General features: G+C 39.1%; 1 protein-coding gene across 1 annotated transcript in view; it reads right to left on the minus strand.

The window, feature by feature from the left end:
- COL5A2 (collagen type V alpha 2 chain) overlaps positions 1-26,311 on the minus strand; it is a 184,145-nt gene that overhangs the window by 76,783 nt on the left and 81,051 nt on the right. Inside the window, 7 exon segments of the mRNA XM_038422277.2 lie at positions 1,420-1,497; positions 3,863-3,973; positions 8,882-8,935; positions 13,126-13,158; positions 14,171-14,203; positions 15,881-15,894; positions 18,979-19,206. Of these exon segments, the coding sequence (XP_038278205.1) occupies positions 1,420-1,497; positions 3,863-3,973; positions 8,882-8,935; positions 13,126-13,158; positions 14,171-14,203; positions 15,881-15,894; positions 18,979-19,206 (551 nt within the window).

Consider the following 26,311-nt stretch of genomic DNA (forward strand, 5'->3'; position numbering starts at 1 on the left):
GTTATGCCACAAGCTTGGAATGTGTGGTGAGGCCTTAGGTCCTGTGAGACTTTGAGGCCTGCATCACTCTACAACAAAAATGTAACAATAAAAAATAAACTTGTCAAGTACAACATAGCCAAATGTCATGTTTAATTAATTCCAACCCCAAACTCAAATCTCTGCCTCATTATTCAAATGAGTAGAACTGTAGGACCAGTGCTGTACTGTGCCTATCCTGCTACACTAAATGTATGGGAGAGGGGCTCAGTAGTGTTTTGAATCTGTGAAATCTTAACAACTATTTTTAAAGGGTCAAGTTTCACAATAATTTTTTTCAGAATTTCATGAAATTTTCCTCCCTATAAAAGGAGGAAAATTTAAGAAAAATAACTTATTGAATTGAAACCACAACTCTCAGAGCAATAACAATTTTGTTTGAAAGTAATTCTCACCTGGCTTCTAGGAACACTAGGGAAATAAAAGAGAATACTACAGGAGAGCAGAATTTGCGTTTTGACAAAGTCACAAAGAACTGACATCATACAAGTTTCATATTCTGTCTTAAACATAGAACCCATGGTTTTCAAGTGGGTTCCATATTACATTTCCATTACAAGGAGTGGGTAAGAGAAGGAAACAGCAACAGACCAATAAAAAATATAGGAACAAACAAGTAAACCACCGGGTGAGAATCAAATGTTGGGTTGAAAAGAAAAGAAAAAGGAAGATACAAAATTTCTAATCCATAGCCCAATAAAGTCAATGTAAAGGCTCCAGTTGACATCAGTTGACTTTAAATCAGGCCCTAGATGAAGCAGCGTTTTAAAAAGGAAAAAAAGAGAAGTTTTGAAATGAGATTTAAATTTTTGAAAAGGGCCAGAAAAATAAAGCAAGGGAAGTTGTAAAGAGTTTGGGCTAGAAGGGAAAAAGCATCATATTTAGAAATGGGAATGGAAGAAAAGGCAATATCCATGGAGAGAATACCGTGACAAAGTGAGTGAAGGGAATAAAGAGAACACTGAGAGCAATAAACTAAGGAGGACAGGTTTGGGCAACAGAATTATTAAATTTAAGAGTGACAATTTCAAGTCACTTTAAAGTTGGGAATTTATTTATTTTACTACGTTTCAAAGATCTTGCAAAAACACAAGCAGTGAGAAAAGTGGAGGTCTTTTATACCATATCGCGTGGTAACAGCTAATATATTGAGAGCAAGAGAAACAAGAGCGCTTACACGCTCCCTTCAGCTAAAAGAATGCTTTTTTCATCTCTTTTACATAAACATTTAAAACGACACTAAAGCATTCTGTGTTAAGTGCATTTAGATAAAGGGAGCATATGGCATTTGGGTGGATGTCTTCGCTATTCATTCATTTCTTGCATACATATTCTACTTCAGATCTGTTCTATCTACAGAGGTACTCAATGTGTTCTCACCACTGAACCGGGCATGAATCCCATTTGACTACTGAGTCCAGATTTCTCATCCAGTCCTGCCATCTGAGCTGCAAACGGCTGTAAAAATGAGAAGCCCAATTTTAGCTGGCAATTGAGTTCATGATGCAAAAGTCAGAAAACTACACAACTTCCTTTTCATTATTTATATTGGCTCTGCAGTGCTAACGAGGAAAATCTTATTTTTGTCATTAAAAGAAAAACCTTCATTCACTTAAACAGAAGTTGGATCAGGACCTCAAAGAGCAGCTGAGTTAGGTAATTCACAATTTGCATGTTTGCTTTTCAAACCATACTGCACTTTAATCCAAAAAAGATTATTATTATTACTATTAAAGGAAAGATCTTCCTTGAAATGAGATAAATTTCTTTTTCACTGACTTTAAAGTTATACCTATCTTAATCTTGGCTGCAGACACTTTTCAGAGTATTCTGAGCCTCACATGTTTTATTTTGTTTTTACATAAATGTCCCTAACTTTCAGAAATATCAGAAGCTAAGTCAAAAACTAGATGATTTTTTCTTCCATCTTAAATAGCTTTGACCGTATTTCCCTTAGTCAGCAAAGCTGAAGAGCAACTGCTGTTCTTGTGATCCTGTGCTAGCCCACAAAACAAATTAATTAAAGCAGGGAGGGTTTTCAACAAACATGAACCCCTCTCTTGCTTACTTGCTTATTGATATGGTTGAACAACCAAGCTATTTTATTTTGTTTATTTAGGGCCAGCTCCTCAATTGTCACTGAGGAACATTCATTGCCCTTTGCACTCCTCTGACCCTATAGGTGCACCATATCAGACTGGTCCCCTACCACAGTGTGCAGGTGCCTGAAGGCTGCCCTGTCCTGTTCCTACCATGGGACCATTACACAAGCCAGGATTCTCCTGGAAGCAGGGGAGCTCTGGCCATACTTCTTCCTACTACACTTTCTAGGCCAGCTGTCACAAAAGATGGGTGGTGTAGCAACCACTACAGCAGTTCTGTACTACAATGCTGGGGATATCATCAGAGGGCTGGATCAGCTGGGTTTAGGGTCACTTAGAGTAACATAAAGAGCCAACATGCTTCCCGCATTATCAGGGCTTGATTCACCACTACATTACTCCAGTTTTACATCCGCCATCAGCGTAACTCCCTTGATTTCAATAGAGTTATAGGGCTATAAAGTTAGTAATGCAGTGGGGAATCAAGATGTATATGTTTAGAATAGCAACAAATGATGTAATTTACAAAATATGAAAAGGAACAATTTTATTTCAGATTAACCCATGATCAGTCCTACACTTCATAGAATCTTGGTAAAGAAATGTCTTACAGATCACCTAATCCACATCCATGCTGTGCAGGATTGCTTCCTACAGAACATCCCTGAATGCTTCATCTAGCTTTAGGTCTGAATAGTTCCAGAGAAGGGGAATCCACTGCTTCACCAAGAAGTGGGCTCCATCATACTTCAGATAACTTATTAACAAATTGACTCATTGTCCAGCCTAAATTTCCCTTTGCTAAATTCCATCCCATCGTTTCTCTTCATTACTTCATGAACCATCACACTATTTCTCTTCAATCCCTTGGGGCCTGGAAGGACTCCTATTGACTCCAGTGCACTTTGTATTGGGATTTTTGTAACTGCTAAAATATACATACTAAATTTTTTCAGAACTTCCTCAAAAGTCAGACCTTCCAAATCATTAATCCTCTTGTTGCCACCATTTGCATCTTAGACAGGCACTTTCCACCCTTCCCATTAGCTTCTTATTTGATCAGTTTGTTTCCAAAGGTTGGTTCATTTTAATTAAAGGGAAAGGACTTCTTTCTCTCACACCTCCTCCAGCCATTTAGTATAGAGCAGAAGTAATTCAGGGGGTGGATTAAATTACCTGCATGGTCTTTTCCAAGCCTACTATCTATAAGCACATGAAAGTAGAAGGTTAACATCCCCATCCTCTCAGAGATGCAACAGAAACTGAGAGCAAGAATCATCTTAACTCTTCATAAAAAGTATCTAGTCACTAATTAAACCTGTGCTGGTTAGAAAACTTAAAGTTAGAAGAGACTGAAATAAATACCAACATATGTACATACTTAAATCCTGATTTACTGCATGTACAAACACAACCACATTGACACTCTGCAAACTTGATCACTTACCATTGGCTGGCACCACACTCACTATGCTTCTTCACCCATGGCCCCAGGTATCAAAGAGCAAATCATTTATTTTAATGAGAATGGGTGGTAAAGATTAATGACTGGATAGGAATCATATCCACAACACCCCAACCCTAAGACATCTTTCTATGGCTGGTTTTGTGTCTCTGAAAGGCAGATCCTGTGGTAAATGGGAATTGGAGGCATTTGGCACATTGATTGATCTAGTCCATCATCCACCTGGGTCCCATTCTTATGCATCTATAAAACTTACCGCATTTCTCCCATCTGGTCCTGAGTGAGTTGGATGTCCTGGGGGTCCAGGATCACCAGGCTGTCCAGGGATACCAGGTTCCCCATCAATCCCTTGAGGACCACGAAGACCCTAGAAAGAAAGTCAGCAGAAAGTTAGTACAGATACATACCAAATATATTAGTGAGCTTCTTTAGACTTTACAAATGCTTGACTAGCTTTTATTAAAACCAAAGGAAATAGCAATGTTTCTGCTGAAAAGGTCCTCAAGCAGACAGCATCCCCCATAACTACTCAAGCTAGTTAAGTCCAAAGCTGACAGCAAACAGTTACAAAGGGATCTCACAAAACGAAATAAAATGATGAAATTCAGATGAAATTCAGTGTTGATAAGTGCGAAGTAATGCACCTTGGAAAACATAATCCCAACTATCCATACAAAATGATGGGGTCTAATTTAGCTGTTACCACTCAAGAAAGAGATCTTGGAGCATTGTGCATACTTCTCTGAAAACATTACTCAGTGTGCAGTGGCAATCAAAAAAGTTAACAGAAAGGAGGGAACTATTTGGAAAGGGATAGATAATAAGTAAGAAAATATCATAATGCCATTATGTTAATCTGTGGTATGCTAACACTTCAAATACTGACAGCAGTTCTGGTTGCTCCATCTCAAAAAGATGTATTAGAATTGAAAAATGTACAGAGAAGGGCAACAAAAAAGATTATAAGTATGGAACAGCTTCCATATGAGGAGAAATTAATAAGAGTGGGACCATTCAGCTTGGAAATGAGATGACTAAGGAGGGATATGATAAAGATCTATAAAATCATGAATGGTGTGGAGAAAGTGAGTAGGGAAGAATTACCCCTCACATAACACAAGAACTAGGGATCACACAGTGAATAGGCAGCAGATTTAAAACACACAAAAAAGGAAGTATTTCTTCATACAATGCACAGTCAACCTGTGGAACTCATTGCCATGGAATGTTGTGAAGGCGAAAAGTATAACCAGGTTCAAAAAAGAATGAGATAAGTTCATGGAAGATAAGTCCATCAATGGCTATTAGCCAAGACTGTCAGGGATGCAACCCCATGTCCTGGGTATTCCTAAACCTCTGACTGCAAGAATCTGGAACTGGACAACAGGGGATGGATTATTCAATGTTTGCCCTGTTCTGTTTATTCCCTCTGAAGCATCTGATACTGGCCACTATCAGAAGACGGATACTGGGCTAGATGGACCATTAGTCTGACCCAACATGACCATTCTTATGATCATTCCTGGTCCTCAGACAAGAAGCACTGGCTGGAAGTAATAGCAGCCATCAAGTATGGAGATAAATTAGACTGTCTTCTTTAAAAATATTCTTTTAGGTTCATATCATTCCCAAAAGCTGTTTATTGTGGCTTTAGAAATGCTTGTCCTTGCACACAGTGTAAGCATAGCAAGAATTATTTTTCTAAAAATAGAATGTTTGATTCGAAGATATACAGAGTAGATTTCAATGAAGCTGTATGTTTGCAGCCTCCTATCAGAGACAGACCTCCAACTATCATGAATTTGCTGCACAAATGACACACAAGAACAGGGCTTGCCTAATCTTGAAATGCTAGAGCAGAGCAACTGTGCCACTGCAATGCTTCAATATAGAACTACCTACACTGACTAGACGGTTTCTCCTGTCAGCACAAGTAATCCACCTCCCTTAGATATGGTAGCTAGATCTAAAGAGAAGAATTCTTCTGTCAGCCTATCACTGTCTAGGTTGGATCACCTACACCGCGTTTTCACACTCCTGAGCAATATAGTTAAGCTGACTTAATTTTCTAGTGTACACCAGGCCTCAGAATATGATCTACACCAGTGCAAATACGAGGTTAACTGATGTCAAGGAGTAACCTCAGATTAGCAGTGGCATAAATTAGACCAGAATCTATCCCATAGCTTCTCTGCGTGACTACAGTCACATAGTCATTCTAATGAATTCCATATTGTCCCCTTTGCCCTGCATCCAGCTTGTATGAGAAGAAGAACTAAATAAAGAAGCAGCTAGCAATATATCAATGGAGTTAAACAGCTAAAAATCAATAAAAATATTTCATGGACACGTAAAAATCCATTTTTAAATGAATAAAAACTTTGAAGTATTTGCTCTGATCACCACTTTCACTTCCACCTACACATGGAGAGAAATGTTTGATTATAGTGAAGGAAACATTTTATGAGCCTTTGAATCTTGCTAAATCTCTATAAAGAGCCTGCAAACATAAAACTTATGAAGTCTTCTTTAATAAGCCATCATTACAAACACATGCTGTACTACTATAACCATCTGGCTTGCTTTTATTTCTACTTGATAAGGATTGTAATCATCTGAGGGTTTGCTGTGCACTGGAATGAGTCCCCTGGGAGTTTGGGGACTGCATTAGGATAGCCCATGTCTACTAGTGACCATATCAGCTACTAAAGAACTCCTGAAAACTCCCAGGGGACAAGTTAATGCTTTCTTTCATAATTCTAGCTATATCATTTTTATGGTCAGAAGTCATGTGATCCTAGCAATATGGGAGAAAAGCAGCCTTTTCCCTTAACATACACATACACACTGTTTGAATTTCAGTTCTAGTTGTTGACTGGACAGGAGCTATAGACTAAAATGAGTTCATCCCTGCAGGATGGATGTGCACAGAGGGTAAGTCTACTAGAGTCTCCTCAGGTACCTGAACTTTGCAAGAAATCCTGTATTATTTAATATGTAAATTACAGTAGCACCCACAGGTCCCAGACATTATTGTGCCCCATTATACTAGGTCTTATACAAACAGAGGTAGACATAATGCCAGCCTCAAAAATCTTACAATCTAAAAAACAGGAACAGTGTGTTTTTCTATTGTCTTTTCTTTGTTCTGGAATGAAACAGACAGAATCCACTCATTGGAAGGAAAATATGTATGCCAACAAACAATGGGACAAGCTTTTCTAAAATGACAATTGATTTTGGATGTCCAACTTGAGACAACGTAAAGCAGCCTGATTTAAAAGAAGGTGAGGAGTGCCTGTCACCTGGGAATCAAGCCTCTTTAAAATGTCTCAGGTTGAGCACCCAAAAAATTGAGGCACCCAAAATTACTAGTCACGTTTGAAAATCATGGCCAATAGTATATATTTGTTGTCTCCAGATGTTTTGTTTTGTTTTGACTTGCCTACAAGCACTGAACCCTCCATGCTAAATGGAGTTTGAGGGCAACAATGCACTAGCCTTATACCAAAACATTCTTTTAGACACATACTTCGTGGAAGGAAAAAATATAATGTGAAATTCATCAGCTGCAACATCAACACTGTGGAATGAAAACTAGCAAATTGTGTATTTATATTTATTTGGAGAGGACAACTAACCAGCTGGAGTTAGCTCATATTGAATGTTTTAGTTTTGTAAAACCATTTTGTTCATCCCTGTTCATCTTTTAGTAACTCAGCAAACATGGGGAGATTTTAAGAGATATTCCAGCTAGGCCACAAGGTGGCATCCTTGAACATGCACACAGTTTACTGCAAATACAATTAATACTGTGGTCATTTGTCACTGGTCTTCAGAAAATAAAAGATTAAAGTTTTACGTTTGATATTATAGGGAAAGAAAATAGTCCACGGTAAAACAGTTTCATATAAAGGCACTCATATAACTAAGTGAAACTAGAGCCCCCTGAACAAGATTTAGTTTATTTTCAATCATGTAAAAACATTACTTGTAAAAACTAAAAATAGTAATGTTTGAATTCAAAGAAGTAACTGGTTCAATCCCAGGAGGCAGATTGTGGAAACAAAGGTTGCTGTTGCTAAACAGACAGCTACATTGATTCTTATTTCAAAACTCCTCCTCCCACAATGCAATGTATTTTATAAACCTACAGCTGCTAAACTCAACCACCAAGTGGCATTTCATCATATTACATGATTAACAAATAATCTGATGCCTAAAATAAAAGTAGAAAAATATAACACTACTTCATTTACATCTAAATGTTTTTTTGTTTTCCTTAATGCAGGTCCATAAGGAAATAAAAAGTCAGCATTAGCATGACTTTCCAAAAGCAGCCTCAAAACTTTGGGTGGGAGGAGTGGGGGTGGAAAGGAATAAAATATTCTTATGGGTCTAAGAGGTCTGGCCTTTAGTCAGGGCCAGAGGCAGTCAATGAGAACTTCCTCTGTATTAAGGGATAAGAGAGTATATTCAAGATAAACTGAAATAATGTTGCTGTTTAAAGCAGCACCTGTATTTTTGCTGTGGTTTTGTTTCAGTAAGGAACATGTTGGAGAAGCAGTCGACCATTTTAAAGCATAATCCTACTTCAAAGGCTCCATACTAGAACATTATGGAGCAGAGAAGAGAATTCTGAGATTGAAAGGATCCTTTTTAGACCCACTTGAAAGAATCTCAACTCCTTTGATATCTTCACCATTGCCTTTCAGCGGTTCATACTACCACCAATCAGGCAGATGCTGAAATTCCTTTATTAAGCATTTATTTCTGCAGTGCAGTCTTAATAATATTATTCACTAGCATACTTCCATGTTCTTCCCACATATTGACTCCTACTTATTTCTTGAGCTCTCCCTTCCATTTTGAAATACTCTAAGAAGTTAATATCACCTCTGATACAAAGTTGTCGCCATTAAAAAGGCAACATTTACCTTTAGTTGCCTTACAAAGGTATGAGATACTTCATGTCTCATTTGGGGTATCATTTTGTGTAAGTGCTGGCAAATGATGACTTGTCAGTGGCAATGCCTCTAGACATTGGTCAATTGTTTCAAAGGTAAAATTCATGTTTCAAACTATTCAGAGAACCAGTGGATATAAAATTCTCAGGCCTTGTGATCTGTGTTTTGGGAGATGGGTGGAAAGGAACAGGAATGTTTATAAGGCATTGGATCTTAAAGCAGATGTAAAGCGATTTAGCACTTTGAGGTCAGCCCTGCATGTGAATACTGATTGAGTGAGCTTCTAGGAACAGCATTTAGCAACTTACAGGTCTCCCCTTAGGTCCTCGTTCTCCTCTTGATCCTTGTGAGCCTGGAGGTCCCTAAAGGAATAAATAAAACTATTAAATACATTGAGCTAATGATTTACAGAGTTTTGAAAATGTAAAATGAAATAATTATAAAAAAAGTAATTTTATAAAAACAGCCCTTCTCAGGAAAGCATACACTCAATGTGAGGCCAGTACTTTGGTTTGTTTGCCTTTTAAAAAGGTGGACTTACTTCAAATCACTTCTTACAGATTCATGAGAGCAATGTTAGACAGAAATATCATAAATATCACAAAGAGCCTCAAATGCTCCCCATTTTTTCCTCAAACATATAGGTCCCTAGAGGTAGTAGAACCAGTGCTACTCCACTGCAGTCAGGTTACAAGATTTGGGCAGTCTATAAAAGAGGTGCTTGTCCCCTCTGCAATTCAGCAGAGACTCCCTGTGCCAGAACAATGAAGATCTGCATCATTGATGAGGCTGGAGGATCCACCAGTATGTGTTGCCTCCAATCCTTTCACCCTCTGAAGATATGGAAGCCACTTTGGCCATGAGGCGGGAAGCTCTGACCTCAGAGTGGCTCCTCTATCAAAAAAGAATTCTCCACTCTGTCATATTGGTGGTAGCATTTTACATCCACTTTGCTCTCACTTTGTGCAGGTGGAAGGTGGAAGGCAATGGAAAATCACACCCAAGGGATAAAATCCTGGCCCTACTGAAGTCCATACCAAAACTATCATTGACTTGAATGGGGGCGGAATTCCACCCAACATCTGTCATTTATTTCTGGGGTGGGGAAAAGAAGAGAGAAATTCATTTTAGTTGTGAATGTGTTACTCTTGAAGAGCATCTTCATCCAAGGGGTGCAGGAAAGAGTGCATGCAAGAAAATTTCAGCTTAAAAAGGTACAGAAAAAGAAGAATTCAGCATATGTGCAATCCTCTCCCTGGGAATGGATACCCATATGAATGGGCAAGCACCAGAGGGTAGACACGAGAAGGGAAATTATAGGAAAGGCCCCACACACAGCAGCCAAAGTAGCAAACAAATAGGGAAAAACGTAATAACATAATCACAAAGCAGCAACAGAAGGTAGTAGCCAAAAAGGATGGAAAGAAAAAAGAGATCAGAACAGCTGCCCTGGGTCAGATGAGGTGACAGCAACTTTAACGATGAAAGGAGCATTACAGAGAGGTGCTAGATGCAGAACTGGAAAATAAGAAAGAAATGAATCCTTAAGGACATGGCTCACACTGAAAAACAAAGGATTCTCCAAAGGATACTAGGACAGGCCCTGATGCCCTGGATCTCAACAGGCATATGCAAGGGTGGAATTAGGCATCAAACCCTTCAAATAGGTCAATAGATTCAGTATTCACAAGACACAACTGGTGGCCAAAAGCACTCACACAATGCTGTGACACTGTCCATTTGTTTTAGTGCCAGAAATCCCCTAGTAACCTGCTTTCCATTTCTTAAGTGCTCATCCCTTTCTCCTGTGCTATAATCCCAAAACCACTGCTGTCCTTTCCTGATACCACTGTGCATGCTCAGCAGAACAACTGCATTCTGCCACAGATTTTACAGCAGCTTAGGGCTGTTTTATTTGTCTCTCTTATGCGTCTGATTCATTTCCATTCCCAGAGGGAATATTTAGCATTGTCTGGGTTCCTATGTCCATGTCCTTAATTTATTTTTTCATGCTCTTTTTTCTGTGGTTTCATAACTCCTGCTGCCATATTCATTGGACCTCAGGGCAGTATACCAGACTTCCTGGCTGTATGTATCTCATTCCCTTGTGAGTTGTTTCTTAAATCTTATTGTTGTAGCTGTTGTCTACCTTTTTTCATTTATAGACCCCTAAAAAATTTTGAATGAAGGTACGGACTCCTTTGGAAATCTTACACATAGTCTGCAGACCCTCAGAGGTCCATGGACCACGGTGGAAAACCACTGTTATAAACCACCTAACAGAAGGACAATATGGTCCCTGAAGTTTAGTGCCTCTCCCACACCTCTCTTTCAGTATTTATTGCTTTCAAGGATGAGCATATCCTACCCCTGCCCAGTACCATTTCCTGCCTAGGAGGTGAGAAATGCAACCTTTCATCCCCACCAGGTCACATACTGGTAGCAGAGACCATATGTGGCTTCTATTGTAACTTCCGACATACAGTACCAGGAGGTTCACTGGTTGTTGGACCCACAGGACCCTGCCCTTTCTCAACCCTGTATCTGTATCTCAATTAGCCTTCAATGAGCTGTTCTCTGCAGCATACTAATGGGTTTAAAAACCAGCACAGGGTCCCCAGTCCTGCTCCTTCCCTGCTCAGTGGAGCCATAGCAGCTACATTGAAGGCAGGGCCCTCCACAATCATGGAAGTTCAGACAAGATTTGCCCCTTTATTATTATTATTATTATTATTATTATTATTTATTAATATTTATATTATTGTAGTGTATAAGATTCCCAGTCATGCACCAGGACCCCATTTTAATAGGTGCTGTACAAACAGATCAGAAAGACAATCCTTGCCCAAAGAGCTTAAGGAGTACTTGTGGCACCTTAGAGACTAACAAATTTTCTTTTTGCAAATACAGACTAACACGGCTGCTACTCTGAAACCAGTCAATTAACAGTTATTGTGAGGACGCTGAGACTGAACCCAGGCATGCCAGATCCTTAGACAGCATCTTTAGCCACTGCACTAAACTGCTGCCACTGACCAACAGCCTTAGTGCTAGAAGCCTACAGACACAAGCAGCCATGCCCGAGGCCCTTGATTGGCTGGACAGACAGCACTTTCATTGGGTACCTGGACTATATAACAGCCCCAATAGAAAGGGGAAGCTGTCTGAGCAACAGGCCACTGCCTGCTGGTTGCTGCCTAGATGCTTGGCCTTGCTGCTTTGCATGACTGTCATTACTCCTGGTGGAATTCTGTGCCAAAAAAATTAAAAATTCTGCGCACAATATTTTAAAATTCTGCAAAATTCTGCATATTTTATTTGTCAAAATAACTCAATATAATCACACCAGTTTCAATTATGTATGGTTATTTATTTCAAAATACCTGTCAGCAAGTATGTCTGTAACAATACAGACACAAGAAAGATTCTGGAAATGTTTTTTGACAAATAGATTCCTTACTAGGCATATTAATACAGAACTCTGAGTAATAATTCATTTAAACTACAATATAGCACTGTATTTCCTGCACCCCTCAAAAGCAGTGCAAAGGCTTGGGGGAGTAGGGGTAACAGAAGAGCTGAGGGAGAGGAAAGTAATTACTGGGAAGGAGCCTGGGTGTGAACTTGGAGGGCTGTTGGGTGTGGATGGGAAAATTATGGAACAGGTTTTTGGGGGGTGGGGGCAGGGAGGGATTGTTAGGGAGCTTCCCCATGCAGACCCTGGCTGACCCCTAGCCTCTCCCATTCAATCAGGCACATCTGCCCATGTGTCTCTATGCCCTCACCCAGCTCCCCCTGTCTCTACTATGTGCCCCTGTACTCCTCCCCCCATCACCATGTGTCTCTGTGCCTTCACCCAGTTACCCCCTGTCCCTATGTGTCCCTGTACCCCTCCCCCATCCCCATGTGTCCCTGTACCCCTCCCCCGTCCCCATGTGTCTCTGTGCCCTCCCTCCCCCCGGAGCCCTGTGCCTCACTCCCATTCAGCCACTACCCCAGTCTGCCCTCCCCCACTAACCCTTACAAGCCCCTGTCTGACCCCCCCCCAGCACCCCACAGCCCCTGTCTCCTGACCTGACCTGACAAGCGCTGCTAAGGCAGCTCTCTCTCTTCCCTCCCTGGTGCAGCGCTATCACCACAGCGCCCTCTGCAGGGCAAAAGGCAGAACTGCAGCAACATTTTGGAAGAAATCTGCTGGGCTCATTAAATATGCGCACGCGCAGTGGCACAAAATCCCTCAGGAGTAATGACTTTACTTTGTTGCCTGGCCACCTCTCCTGACCTCACCTCTCCAGGCCACTGACCCAGCCCCATGGATTGGCTCTCCCAGCTACCGACCCCAGAGAGAACTCAGACCATTGCCCCGGACTGCCTCTGATCCCAGTGAACTTCCTGGCTGCTCAACCACCTGCACACACTCGACTACTGTTCTGGAATTCCCCCAGCCCGCCTCACCCACTGGGCCTTACAGTTATTTTCACAGTAAAAAAATGGAAATGGAAGAGACTGGAAATAATATAATCAGAAGAACAGAAGCACAGACGCTACTTACTGACGGTCCTGGGCGGCCTCGTATTCCTGTAACCTAAACAAAGAGAAGACATGAGCTAAAGCTTTCATAAAACACTAGGAATGTATTTGTCGTGACTACTCTAAGGAAAACTGCTCACTGAACAATGGAGATTTGTATAGTAAATTAAACTACCTGACAACTTTTAGGACTTTGTAACCCCTTTTAAATTTCAGTATCTTTTCAGAATAACATAACAAGAACTTTGGAAATATGATGATAATTTTATGCTGACTTTTTTCTACTAGAAAAGTGTGAATGAAGATTTTAAAAAGTGAGGGTGTTACTTTCTCTCTCTTTTTAATTTTTCCACTTTTCCACTAGAAAAAGTTTTTAAAAGTGTAAAAAAGTGTTTTTCCACCACTTTTTTGTTTTTTACAAAAAACTGTATTGTCAACTTTTTCCAGGAGGAAAAAGTAAATGTGAGAGAAACTGAATTATTCTCACTTTCTCTAATATTTTTACTTTCCCCCATATTTTTCCTGTAGGGGGGAGGGGAAAAATAAATAACTGACAGAAAGTTGCAACCGTCACACAATTATTTAAAAAATATTTTGAATTCTTAATTTTGAGCATTTTTGAAAAATAAACAATGTCAAAAACAAATGGTTTTCAATTAAAAAATTGCTGGTTTTGTTTACCAGCTCTACTTATGAGTTCTAGACCCTTCTAATATTAACCTATTGCCCATTACACTATGCAAAGATTCTAACTACGAAGAAGAAAGTCACTATGTACAGGTTTAATTCTGCAGAATTTTTTCCAAAAATACAATTGACAGTTTTCAATGGTATATATGAAATATTAGCCATCAAAAACTACGGTCGGTTATATTTTAGGAAGAAATTCTCCTTAGGCTTAATTTTATTCCTCCCAAATAAATGCAACTATTAAAAATACTGTTGTGGCAGTTGATGGTGTTAAATAATTTACATATTTTCATTGGATAAAAGCAACAATTCTGTTATATGGATGATTAATGTATACTTCCAAAAAGCACTGGTAAACGAAGAAGAAATTAACTTACAATTGGCACCACTCCGGGCTCTCCTTTTTGTCCCTGCAGGGTACAGTAACAAAAATAGCTCAGATAGCAAACTATTAATGAATAACAGTATTTATGAACTTTAACTGCCTTCTCCAACATTATTACTGACACATGATGCACACTGTGACATTAAACTTCCTTGCATGGTTTACCAAGTAACAACCTACGTACATTCAATTTAGTTCCACAGAGAAAGGTATAAAGATATTATCCTCTAATACTGCTACTGCATTTACTTAAAAGTGAATGTTTAGAATTACTGAATATCTACAACCTATCACTTTAAAAATATAAATTAATGTTAAATACTTATTTGAGGCTAGTTCCCCTCTTAATAGGTTATTTATTGGAGGTAAGTATTTAAATTTGTATTTTTTCTAAGAGATCAAACTACCAGCACATTTTCTCCCTGCTTATCCTCACACAATGTGGTATGTTACAGACATTCTCACATCAAGAGATGACAAAAGTATCTTACCAGGAGAGAATGCCTTCTATCTATAGTAACATACCACTCAGGCTGCTCAACAATGGGTCAAAATGAACGTTCAGATCCAAACACTCTTGAACTTTGGAAGGCTGAAAAGATGGAAACTGAGCTATTTTTTTCTGTTCAGGACCATCTCCACTTATAACTAGCATACTATTGCAGTGTACACTCATGTGCACTCAGATAAAGCTTGCTAACCCTATGGAAATTGAGTACCTCAGTTTCAATTTTGCTTTGTTCTTTCTCTGATGAGATTTAGTGTTCAGTGTTGAATTAAGTAATGCTGCTAGCTGAGCTCTGTTGTGTCAGCTGAACTATTACAGTAGTGAAAGTGGAAGGGATGCTGGAAAGATGTTTATTTTTTAAAATATGTATTCATGACAAACAGTGATCAAATAGGTGCATAACTGAAATAGAGCTAAAGAGCACTTGTATGTTGACTCTTGTATGCAATCTCTAGTAATTAATTTAAAGATCTAATTGATCCATGGTCAACTCCATGAATTAATTAAATATAACAGCAAATGTTAGACACACAGAATTCTTGACAGTACAGTATTATATAGGTAGTACGAAGCTGTTATAATAACCCTGCTTATTAAACAGGTCTCCATGTTGGGACTCATTACACCAGCGCTCCAGGATATGAACTAACTACTAATTAGTGTATGTGTGGAATACAAAGTGCTGAAGCTGGGATTTTCAGGGACCTAAGGGAATCAGAAGGCATTGGGCACCTAACTCCCTTACAAAATCCCAGCATAAAGTCTTAAATGGTCTGGACCCTTTTTATCCCTCTGTGATGCTGCTAGAGATGAAGCCAGCTGAGGTACTACAGCTGGAACTTCCTTGATAAAAGGGAGGAGGTTTCTGTGAGGGTGCTCTCCATAAGGGAGCCTAGGTTGTGGGCCCACCCTCCCTAAGATTTGATAACCTTCCAGACAGACTGCAATCTCCCCAGGCATTAGGAAGAAAGTTCAGTGAGAACAAAGAAGTTTCATTATTAAGATGCCAGCTGTGGGAGGTTAATTATTTTATGACGTCTGCTGGGACATGTTGATCTATCCACTAGCCAGAGTCAGAAGAGCAGTGTTTGTGATATTTAACTGTATAATTTACATTTTCTAAGTGCTGCAAGTAAAAGACTGGAGCCTTTTTAGGGCTTTAATACATTTAAAAAGATAAAAAGTAAAACTTACCTTCCTTCCTCTACCTATAAAAGGAGCAAAAAAGGAAACAAATTAGTTTACTGAGAGAGGCATAACATTCTAAGGAGTGAATGGATGTCTGTACAGCCAGAATGGTGCAACATGGAGGCATAGGAGATGGTCAGATTCCCAGTGGGGAGCTTGAGAAGTGCCCAGAGGTACACATGCCCCACCTTCCTGAATGGGGATCAGTAAGCTTTGGAAGAGTTCCCTAGATCAGTGGTTCTCAAAGCTGGTCTGCCGCTTGTTCAGGGAAAGCCCCTAGCGGGCTGGACCGATTTGTTTACCTGCCGCATCCGCAGGTTCGGCCGATCACGGCTCCCACTGGCCACGGTTCGCCGCTCCAGGCCAATGGGGGCTGCAGGAAGCAGCGCGGGCCAAGGGACATGCTGGCCGCCCTTCCCGTAGCCCCCATTGGCCTGGAGCGGTGAACCGCGGCCAGTGGGAGCTGCGATCGGCCGAACCTGCGGACGCGACAGGTAAACAAACCAGTCCGTCCCGCCAGAGGCTTTCCCTGAACAAGCAGCAGACCAGCTTTGAGAACCACTGCTCTAGATGCCCAGCCTCTCTGAGTGTTGGATAGAATAGGAAATAGCATGTTTAATACAAAAAGAACAGGAGTACTTATGGAACCTTTGAGTCTAACAAATTTATTTGAGCATAAGCTTTCGTGGGCTACAGCCCACTTCATCAGATGCATAGAATGGAACATATAGTAAGAAGATATATATACATACAGAGAACATGAAAAGGTGGAAGTTGCCATACCAACTCTAAGTGGCTAATTAATTAAGATGAGCTATTATCAGCAGGAGAAAAAAAACTTTTGTAGTTATAATCAAGATGGCCCATTTCAGACAGTTGACAAGAAGGTGTGAGGATACTTAACATGGGGAAATAGATTCAATTTGTGTAATGACCAAGCCACTCCCAGTCTCTATGCAAGCCCAAGTTAATGGTATCTAGTTTGCAAATTAATTCTAGTTCAGCGGTTTCTCGTTAGAGTCTGTTCTTGATGCTTTTCTATTGCAAAATCGCCACGTTTAAGTCTGTTACTGAGTGACCAGAGAGGTTGAAGTGTTCTCCTACTGGTTTTTGAATGTTATGATTCCTGATGTCAGATTTGTGTCCATTTATTCTTTTGTGTAGAGACTGTCTGGTTTGGCCAATGTACATGGCTGAGGGGCATTGCTGGCACATGATGGCATATATCACACTGGTAGATGTGCAGGTGAACACGCCCCTGATGGCGTGGCTGACGTGATTAGGTCCTATGATGGTGCCACTTGAATAGATATGTGGACAGAGTTGGCATCGGGCTTTGTTGCAAGGATAGGTTCCTGGGTTAGTGGTTTTGTTGTGTGGTGTGTGGTTGCTGGTGAGTATTTGCTTCAGATTGGGGGGCTGTCTGTAAGCAAAGACTGGTCTGTCTCCCAAGATCTGTGAGAGTGATGGGTTGTCTTTCAGGACACCATCAGGGGCTCATTCACCTGAACATGACATTTTAATTGTGCCCCACTGTATATCCACGCTAGTTTCCCGCTCTCTGGGCTTTTTTCCAGAAGCGAATACATCTGGCTCCAAGACTCTTTAAGAATACTTAACACTACAGTGGGATTTTCAACAGCACTCAACACGGGTTTAACTCTGCTCCGATTCAAGTCAATGGTGATATTCCCATCAACTTCACTGGGAACAGATAGACCAGCACTTTTGATAATCCCACCCGATATCATGGTATCTGACGCTGATTTTTTTCAAAAGCTACAGACGACTGAATGATCTTTGAGTTTTTTTGTCAAGTACGTGCAATACTCATGTACAGTCCCCACTGACAGTGAATTCACAGCTCTGAGGTCAAACTCAGAACAAAAATCTTTAGGGGGGATATTTATTAATATCTTTAATAACATCAACACATTCCAGAATGTATCCATAATGTTCTTCTTCCTTGAAGACACTCATCCATGGCCTAATGCCTCCTAATGCACAGCAAGTATGCACCATCTGCTTATTAATGCATGCCATGTCTTGTCTTATTGCTTAATTATACAACTCCCTACTATGTTCCCTTTATCATTACTCCACATTATTTACACTAATATAATCAGCAATAATTATTTCTCTTTTAAAAATGTCTTTAAATGATTATATGGTTCAAATAACATAATACACAGTGTTAAAGAATGTAGAATGAAAAGTTTAGAGATTTTTGTTCAGAAAGTTACCCAGTCGTTTTGGGATGATTTATCCAAATTTTATTCTAATCTCCTGGGTCTGAAAAATTGAACTAAAAATATGACAAAAACATCTTTAGTGTAAAATTACTCGTATTTCCTGTTTCTGGGCCCGGACACAAGCAGAAAATGCAGAGGAACAAAAAAATAAAAGAAAATGAAATGAAAAATATTAAAAATTAAAATATTAAGTAGACCTTTTTTATATCTTATAAGAGATTTTGTTTGGCTTTGACTGAAGATTCAGGGTGATTCATTTGGATTTACTTGTCCGTCACATGCTTTCACACTCGTCAATTTCTTTAAATTGTATTAAACAATTTTTATATTTATACATATACAATTTTAGTAGGGAAAATAGGAGGTGTGTATGGAATGTAACTCTCAAATTGATATGTTTTTATAAAGCTGGATCCAAACAAGAACTTGAAATCGAAACCTCATCAAGATTCCAAAAGGGGGATTAAGATCAAATCTCTGGCTATGAACTCACCTCAACAGTATTGGGTGTGTGTAAAAACTACAGCCAGAAAGGAACTCTCTTTCAAATCCAGCTCAGATACAACTCAAGACAGCAAAAATCTCACTGGAATAACCATTCTATTGAGATTTGAGTCTAAGACTGTGGAAATCTCGTGAGAATAGCTGATCTCAGAAGTTTGCTTGTGAGAGTTTGCTGAACCTGAACTTTAGCCCTATATTTGCATCACATCCAAACGCCAAACCCTGGGCAGATCTGGATCTGAACACCATCTCCTTTGCTCATCTCAAATTACCATATCAGAGATGACATTGTTCAAAATGTCAGCTTAACAGGCTTCATGTAAAATAAGGAATGTAAAGCAGCCTTACCAGTATTGCCTTCAAAACCAACACGTGCCGTGTTGGGGCACACAGGACAGCATTCTCCTGAGGGAATCTGAGGGCTCTCACATTCTAACACATCCTGACATAGAATCTCATCACAGAGAATGGCTCCATTGTCACAGACACAAATCTGGCATGGTGAAGGCTTCCAGATATCCCTGTTCAGGTACATCTGACCATTTTGAGTGCAGGCTATTTCCTCAGCATCGTCTTCTAAAAAAGAACAGAAAACACTTTTTAGGCACTTGCAAACTGCTAAACCACAGGAGGAGTGTTAACTGGGAACAGTATGTTATGGGTCCAAAAAGCACATGAGAGATGAAGCCAACAGCCAAACTATGGAGTAGAAATTAATCCTTGGGACTTTAAAATGCTAACTCTTTAACCTCTTTGAGTCATAAATTTCAAGGCCAGAAGGGACCATAGGTGATCATCTACTCTGACCTCCTATATAACAGAGGACATAGAAGTTCCCCCAAATAATTCTTAGAGTATATCTTTTAGAAAATCTTTTTTTAAAATTATCAGTGATGGAGATGTCACCATGACTTTTGGTAAGTTGTTCCAATGATTAATTACTCTCACTGTTAAAAAATTATACCTTATTTCCAGTCTGAATTTGTTTATCTTCAACTACCAGCCATTGGATCATGTCATACCTTATCTCTGAAGAGATAATTGTTAAATATTTTTCCCCATGTAGGTACTTACAGATTATAATAAAGTTACCCCTTAATATTCTCTTTATTAAGATAAATAGGTTAAGCTCCTTGAGTCTATCACAATAAGGCTTGTTTTCTAATTCTTTAATCATTCTTGTGGCTCTTCTCTGAACCCTCTTCAATTTATCAACAGCCTTCTTAAATTGTGGACACTAGAACGGGACACCGTATTCCAGCAGCAGTCACACCAGTGCCAAATCCTACTTAAGATTCCTGCCTATGCATTCAAGGACTGCAGTAGCCCTTTTGGCCACAGTGTCACACTTGCAGTTCATGTTCAGCTGATTATCCACCATGATCCCAAATCTTTTTCAGTCACCGTTTCCCAGGTTAGAGTCCCCCATCCTGTAAGTGTGGACTATATTATTTGTTCCTAGTTCTGTTCATTTACATTTAGCCATATTAAAATGCATATTGTTTGTTTGCACGCAGTTTACTAAGAGACCCAGACCACTCCATATAGTACTAACTTGTCTTCTTCATTATTTACCATTTTCCCCCAATTTTTGTGTCACCTGCAAACATGATCAATCATGATTTTGTTTTCTTCCAGGTCATTAATAAAAATTTTAAATAGCATAGGATCAAGAATGGATATCCAAGGGACCCCACTAGGAACACAGCCATTCGATGATTATTCCCTCTTGACAATTACATTTTGAGATCTATCAGTTAGCCAGTTGTTAATATACTTAATGGCATGTTAATTGTATATCTTTCTAGTTTTTTTAATCAAAATGTCATGCAGTATCGAGTCAAATGATCTACAGAAGTCTATGTATATTAAATCAGCACTATTACCTTTATCAACCAAACTTGTAACATCAGAAAAAATACCAAGTTAATTTGACAGGATCTATTTTCCACAAACCTGTGTTGATTGGCATTACTTATATTACCTTCCTTTAATTCTTTATTGAGTCCTGTATTGGTAACATTTTGCTATTTTACCACTTTATTTCTTGGTAAGGAAAAGGGGAGCAATAGTCATCAAGGACTGCACAAATCAACTATAGTTTATGGGCTCAACTCACAGCTGCCTTAACCTTTCAATAAAAAAGGAGTACTTGTGGCACCTTAGAGACTAACAAATTTATTTGAGCATAAGCTTTCATGAGCTACAGATCACTTCATCGGATGCATTCCGATGAACAAGTACTCCTTTTCTTTTTGCGAATACAGACTAACACGGCTGCTACTCTGAAACTTAACCTTTCAATGTCAATCTGTTGGCATAAAAGGGCTGTAAAACTGCTCTTACCATCACTGGGGAATTGCACTTAATAGCATAAAGGGATTACTGGGAGTATTACTAGGGAGAGGAGCCAGTGTAACAATATGCTGCAGCTATTCCCTGCTGCTGGGGCCACAGGCAACCAGATTCAAGTTAGGATTGCCACTGAGACAGCTGTAACTTGGCTGAGGGGGCAAAATATCAGAATGGAGAGCTATGAAAGTGGTGTAAATCCATGTTTGCCCTTCTCCAATCGGATCTAGTGCCAAGCTCAGCTTGGGTGCCAGATGAATCAGGCCTTTAAAACACAGAAATGAATGGGGGCAAAATATATAAAAAAATGTTAAAGGCAAACAAGTATACAGGAAAATCTAAGACTTTCATGGTAGATAAAAATAAGGCTATCAGAAAAAAAATATCTTCTTCAACTCTGAGTTTCACAGCTCCTTTCATCCTTCCTCCTAATACTTAGAACAGTCTCGTGCTTCCCATCCACCAAAGCCTTCCCTCTCCTTAAACTACTCCTTCCTTAATCCTACTCTTGAAACTCTTTCCTATACCGACCTCTACAGCATTATAATCTTCATGCCCTCCTATGACCAATTTGTTGCCTGTATTTTGTTTTTGTCTCTATAAATTCATAGTCTCACTGGGACAAGGACCTCCTTGTCCTGTTTATTTTGTAAAGTGATGAGTACATTTACAAAACTATGGGTGAAATTCTGAACAGACTTCAACGGGAGTTTTGCCATTGTCTTCAAGGGAGCCAGGTTTCCACCCTATGTATCTAAAATAGTCATTAACATTTAACTGTAAGCAAAAAGGTGTAACAATGAAAAACACTGATTCCTATTTTATGCACATGTCCTTAGTATTGTACATGCAGTATCTATATATAAGAAGAAATACAGTATATATATTTGAAGTTCAAAACTTTTTATGGCTCCAGTTTTATATGGGAAAAAAGGAGACAAGGGACTGAACTAAAAGAGAAGGAAAAATATAAAAGTAAAACTGAATTCAGCCATGAGCATACAGCTTTGTACACAGAGATCTTTTAATTATTATTATTATTGCATAAAGATAAAAATTAGCAGCACAAATCATGGTGCAATTTCAGTCAAACTGTTCTCTGCATTTCTGTTAAAATTAAAGCCAGATGTAAAGAGAGAAACACAAAACGATACATGTGAGAGACTTGGATTTAAAGTTTGTGCCCTTACTCAAGTCATTTTATCATTGTCAAAGTTAGGAGAAATGGAACAGATGTATCATTAACTAATACCCACCAGCATTGACTTTTGCACCTCGCTAACAGAAAATGAAATCCTGATTTGTGCACAGCTCAACCAGTGTTTTTAATTGGTTTATCACGTAGGCTGACAACCTGACTCCAACTGTTGATGCAAATGCTCAGGAGCAAATGTTGTCACTGTGAAGTAAACACATCACTGATGTATCCTATACAGTCCATTTATGACACAGTGTAAACCATATTCTACACTGTATAGTGTACTCTGGATCACATTCTTTTCACTTCTCCCATATGTCAGAGCATTATGTCATTCACACAGTGTGCTCTGACATATTGAGCCTTTTTCCCCAGATACGGTCTGGCATATGGACCACATCTTCCTTAATGGGTCACCATTAGAACTGGTGGCCTAGTTCAGATGAGAAGCAGTTAGGATAAATGAGATTTCTAAGTCACTGAACCCGAAGTCAGCATACTGTCATAACTTCAAATAAACCACACAGCAATTGCTTTGGCATACCAGAGTAGGGCCAGATTGTGACCAGCAAATGCAGGAGTTTCTCTTTCTCATACTCTCTCTCTCTCTCAGACACACACACAGAGCTAACTTTCTGGAAAATATAAGATGAAACACTATGCCTGTTACTCTGTACTTATGCAGGTTTGCTGAAAAGAAAAAGTCCATGGCACCATTTAGCACCATTTCATCATGTTCGTCCTTCATCTTGTGGCAGCAGGACTGTATGTGGAGATAACGGGCCATGTAATATACATCCTAAGAGAAAAATTGTTAATCTGCTTCAGATACCACCAACCTAGCAGAAAAGATTTGTTATCACCTTAGTGTCGACTGATGCGAGAGGGAGAAACCTGAAGGAAGCAGTCATTCCAACTCTGACTCATCTCTGCTACTAAACATCACGTACACATTTTCCCATAGTTCATCATTATACTGTACTTTACTATCAGGCCTAAATTATAGTCACTTTATCCAGTCATATCCAAACTGAAGGGCAATGAGGGTTGTTATAGTCTGTCTATTCCCTAGTTTGAAATTAACACATAGTATTTGTTTATACAATACAAGTCATGCACTCTTTGGGTCATTTGGCCTTTTTACCATAGTGACTATTACGCAGGGTGCTGAGACTTGAAAAGCAGCTTAGGAATGTCTAGAAATGACAAAGTGATGAAATAACAGATTAACTGCATTCTTTCTTCCCAACCCAAAACAGATACTGGCCCTGAGTCTCTTCTCACATACACTGGGTAAATCAAAAGTAACACCATTTAAATCAACTGGGGATGAGGCCCAAATCATTATGTAGATATAATAGAAAAATGTACAACAGACACAATGTGTTGTATTTTAGGTAATCGTTTATCCTATGGGACACCCATTTTTGTCTTATAACATTATCAAAACCAAAGCCAAACAGCTAGCAATGGTTTATATATTAAAATATCATATTCAGAGACTGCATGCTGTTTCGAATCAATATCTAAAGTCATTAACTAAATGCTCTGAGATAGCTTAGTAGATTTCTAAATGCCTCTGTCTGTTATCTGCCCTGAACACTTCATGAGCTAGATTCCCCTTCCACTGAAGTCAATGAAACTTTTGCTGTGGAAACAAGAGTTAGGCCCTGTATTGTGAAACTTCAGGAATAACGCTGACGTTATCAAAAAAAATAATTCTTCAGCCACTAGGAGGCAGCTAAAACCTATCACTCACTAACAGCAATTGTCATAATAAAGATCTGTGTGCAGCAAATAAGCACAGCCGCTCCCAGTCTCAGTCATCTTATAATTGGGTTTTGATTTTCCTCCAAATGGATTTCTCTCAAGCTTTTTATTATCACATTTCTCCTCCACATCTCAGCAACAGGGGGAATATTTTAAGAAAGAGAAAATGTGACAACACTTCACACTAGAGCTACCCAATTACTTGCATTTTGGAAGGCAACACCTGAAAATTTAGCCACCCATTTGCTCTCTTCACCCATATTTGGAGGTTGCTCTGCTCCTCTTTCCAAAGGATCCTATTGTAATGGAGAACAGGTTAGCACAGCAGAGCCAGGAAAGGGGATGCCTCTGCCAGTTATACATCAGCAGGGAGTTCTCTTGTCCCAAGGAAATACCCTATTGCCAGACTGTGGCCAGAATCCAACCCCTTTGTGCTGACTGAGTAGCACAAATGGGTCAGAATAGCAGGATAGGTCATAAGCGATGTACTTGTACTTTGATTCACAGGGATTAGAAATTACAGCCCCTGCAGGTTGCTCCTCCTCCTATCTTTTTTGTCCTGTGGCTAGTTTATGAAAGGGCTGAAGCAATCTTAGCATTGCGATCCGATAGAATAAATATACTGTAGTCCCATTACATTAGTAAAGGATACCAATACACACGGCTGGTTTGGTTGTGGTTTAATACTATATTTGCTGTATTGCAGTTACAACAACAACAAAAAAGCTTCCAGGCTGAGAATGGAATGGCTGTCCATAATCACACAAGCACAAAATCTGTTAAAAATACAAATATGAAAACTGCATATGTCTTGAAATCACAGTAAATGAATGTTCTGATGTGGTAGTGGAATGTAATAGTGCTAAAGAGGTTATGGACTGGCAAAATATTCCAGTTTAATGGGAATTTTCTGAAACTGGTGAATGCCCAGCACATCACTAAGTACCATGTACACTGATCCAATCTAATTAATGATGAGAGTGGACATAACTATACCAAAATTCACATTTGCTGGAGGGAAGAGAATGTATTTTTCAAATGCATTAATGTATTCTATCACTATTTATTGTCTTTTCCTTAAAAAAACCTGAAGTTTTCCTGAGTTTGATGTTGTGATCTGCAGGGAATTAATCCTTGTGTTCACAAAGCAGAGATGCAGAAATAAATCATAGCGAAAAATGATATGTGCTAGCAACCATCTTGCAGATGTGCTGTATATGCCTATATACTAAATCTCAATAAATGCACAGAAGTAGCATAGTGCACACTTGATAATACTGTTGCCAATCTATTGCATTTGGCCTGCTCCAGCTCTCATTGAAATCAATGGAAAGAACCTCATTCACTTCAATAGGAGTTAGATTGAATCATAGCCATGTAGTTATCAACAAGCAGATAGTTGAGCTGTATTCTGAATTCATTTTACATAGAATCTCCGTCACCTTACTTTTTAACTTTCAGACATTTCAGTTTGAGGTTCAGTTCATGTCCCAGTTGGCCTCAGATGGAGTGACTAGACATTTACAGTGCAAGCATGCAGATGAAATCCAAATACCTGGCCACAATTTCATTATAACTACTGTCATTGCACTTTATCATTTTGTTACACATTAGACATTATCATCACTCCTGGAAGATCTGAGCTCTCTAAAAGACTTGAAATTCCATTTTAATCCCTCTGCCTATTCAAAAACAAAAGTAGGCAGGGAGTGTGGAACCATGATGTGACACACAAACATCGCTGAAGACCAGAATCCAAAAGGTTAGTTCTCTATGGAAAAGTCCTACAGAATTTAATACACAATTATAATTAGCAAGATCCCTGGCTGATATAAATTAGGATACCCCCACTGAAGTCAATTGATCTATGCTGATTTATACCAGCAGGGGGTCTGGTCAAACATTTATCTTTGTACTTTTTAAAACATGTCCTGTAGAATTTAATAAAGAATTATATCCCTACTATAGAATTCTACCTGATAGTTAGAAAAACCTAGAGTAAGGATATAATGTTCTTTATAAAATGTAACAGGGTTGCAGAGTAATTTCTATACAACCCTACAACTCTCATCCCTGTTAAATTCCACAGGTTTTCCATATGGGATTTTTGGTGGATCATTCAGATATGGAGATGCGATGTCAATATACTACTGTCCTTGTTTTAGAGGGATAAGAGCTTTCCCAAATCAGGTATTTTAAAAACAAATGTAATTTTAGGGCTGGAGGAAATATGGAATTTATGTATATTCATGCATTGCCCATTGCCATAGCACTGACCACAATAATAATCATTAAAATAGGCAGGATAAAAATAGTCTCTCAATAACACACTGAATTAATAGGCTGCAGGAGCTACCTTAA

The sequence above is a fragment of the Dermochelys coriacea genome, chromosome 11 (assembly GCF_009764565.3).
Source record: "Dermochelys coriacea isolate rDerCor1 chromosome 11, rDerCor1.pri.v4, whole genome shotgun sequence".
Classification (NCBI taxonomy): domain Eukaryota; kingdom Metazoa; phylum Chordata; order Testudines; family Dermochelyidae; genus Dermochelys; species Dermochelys coriacea.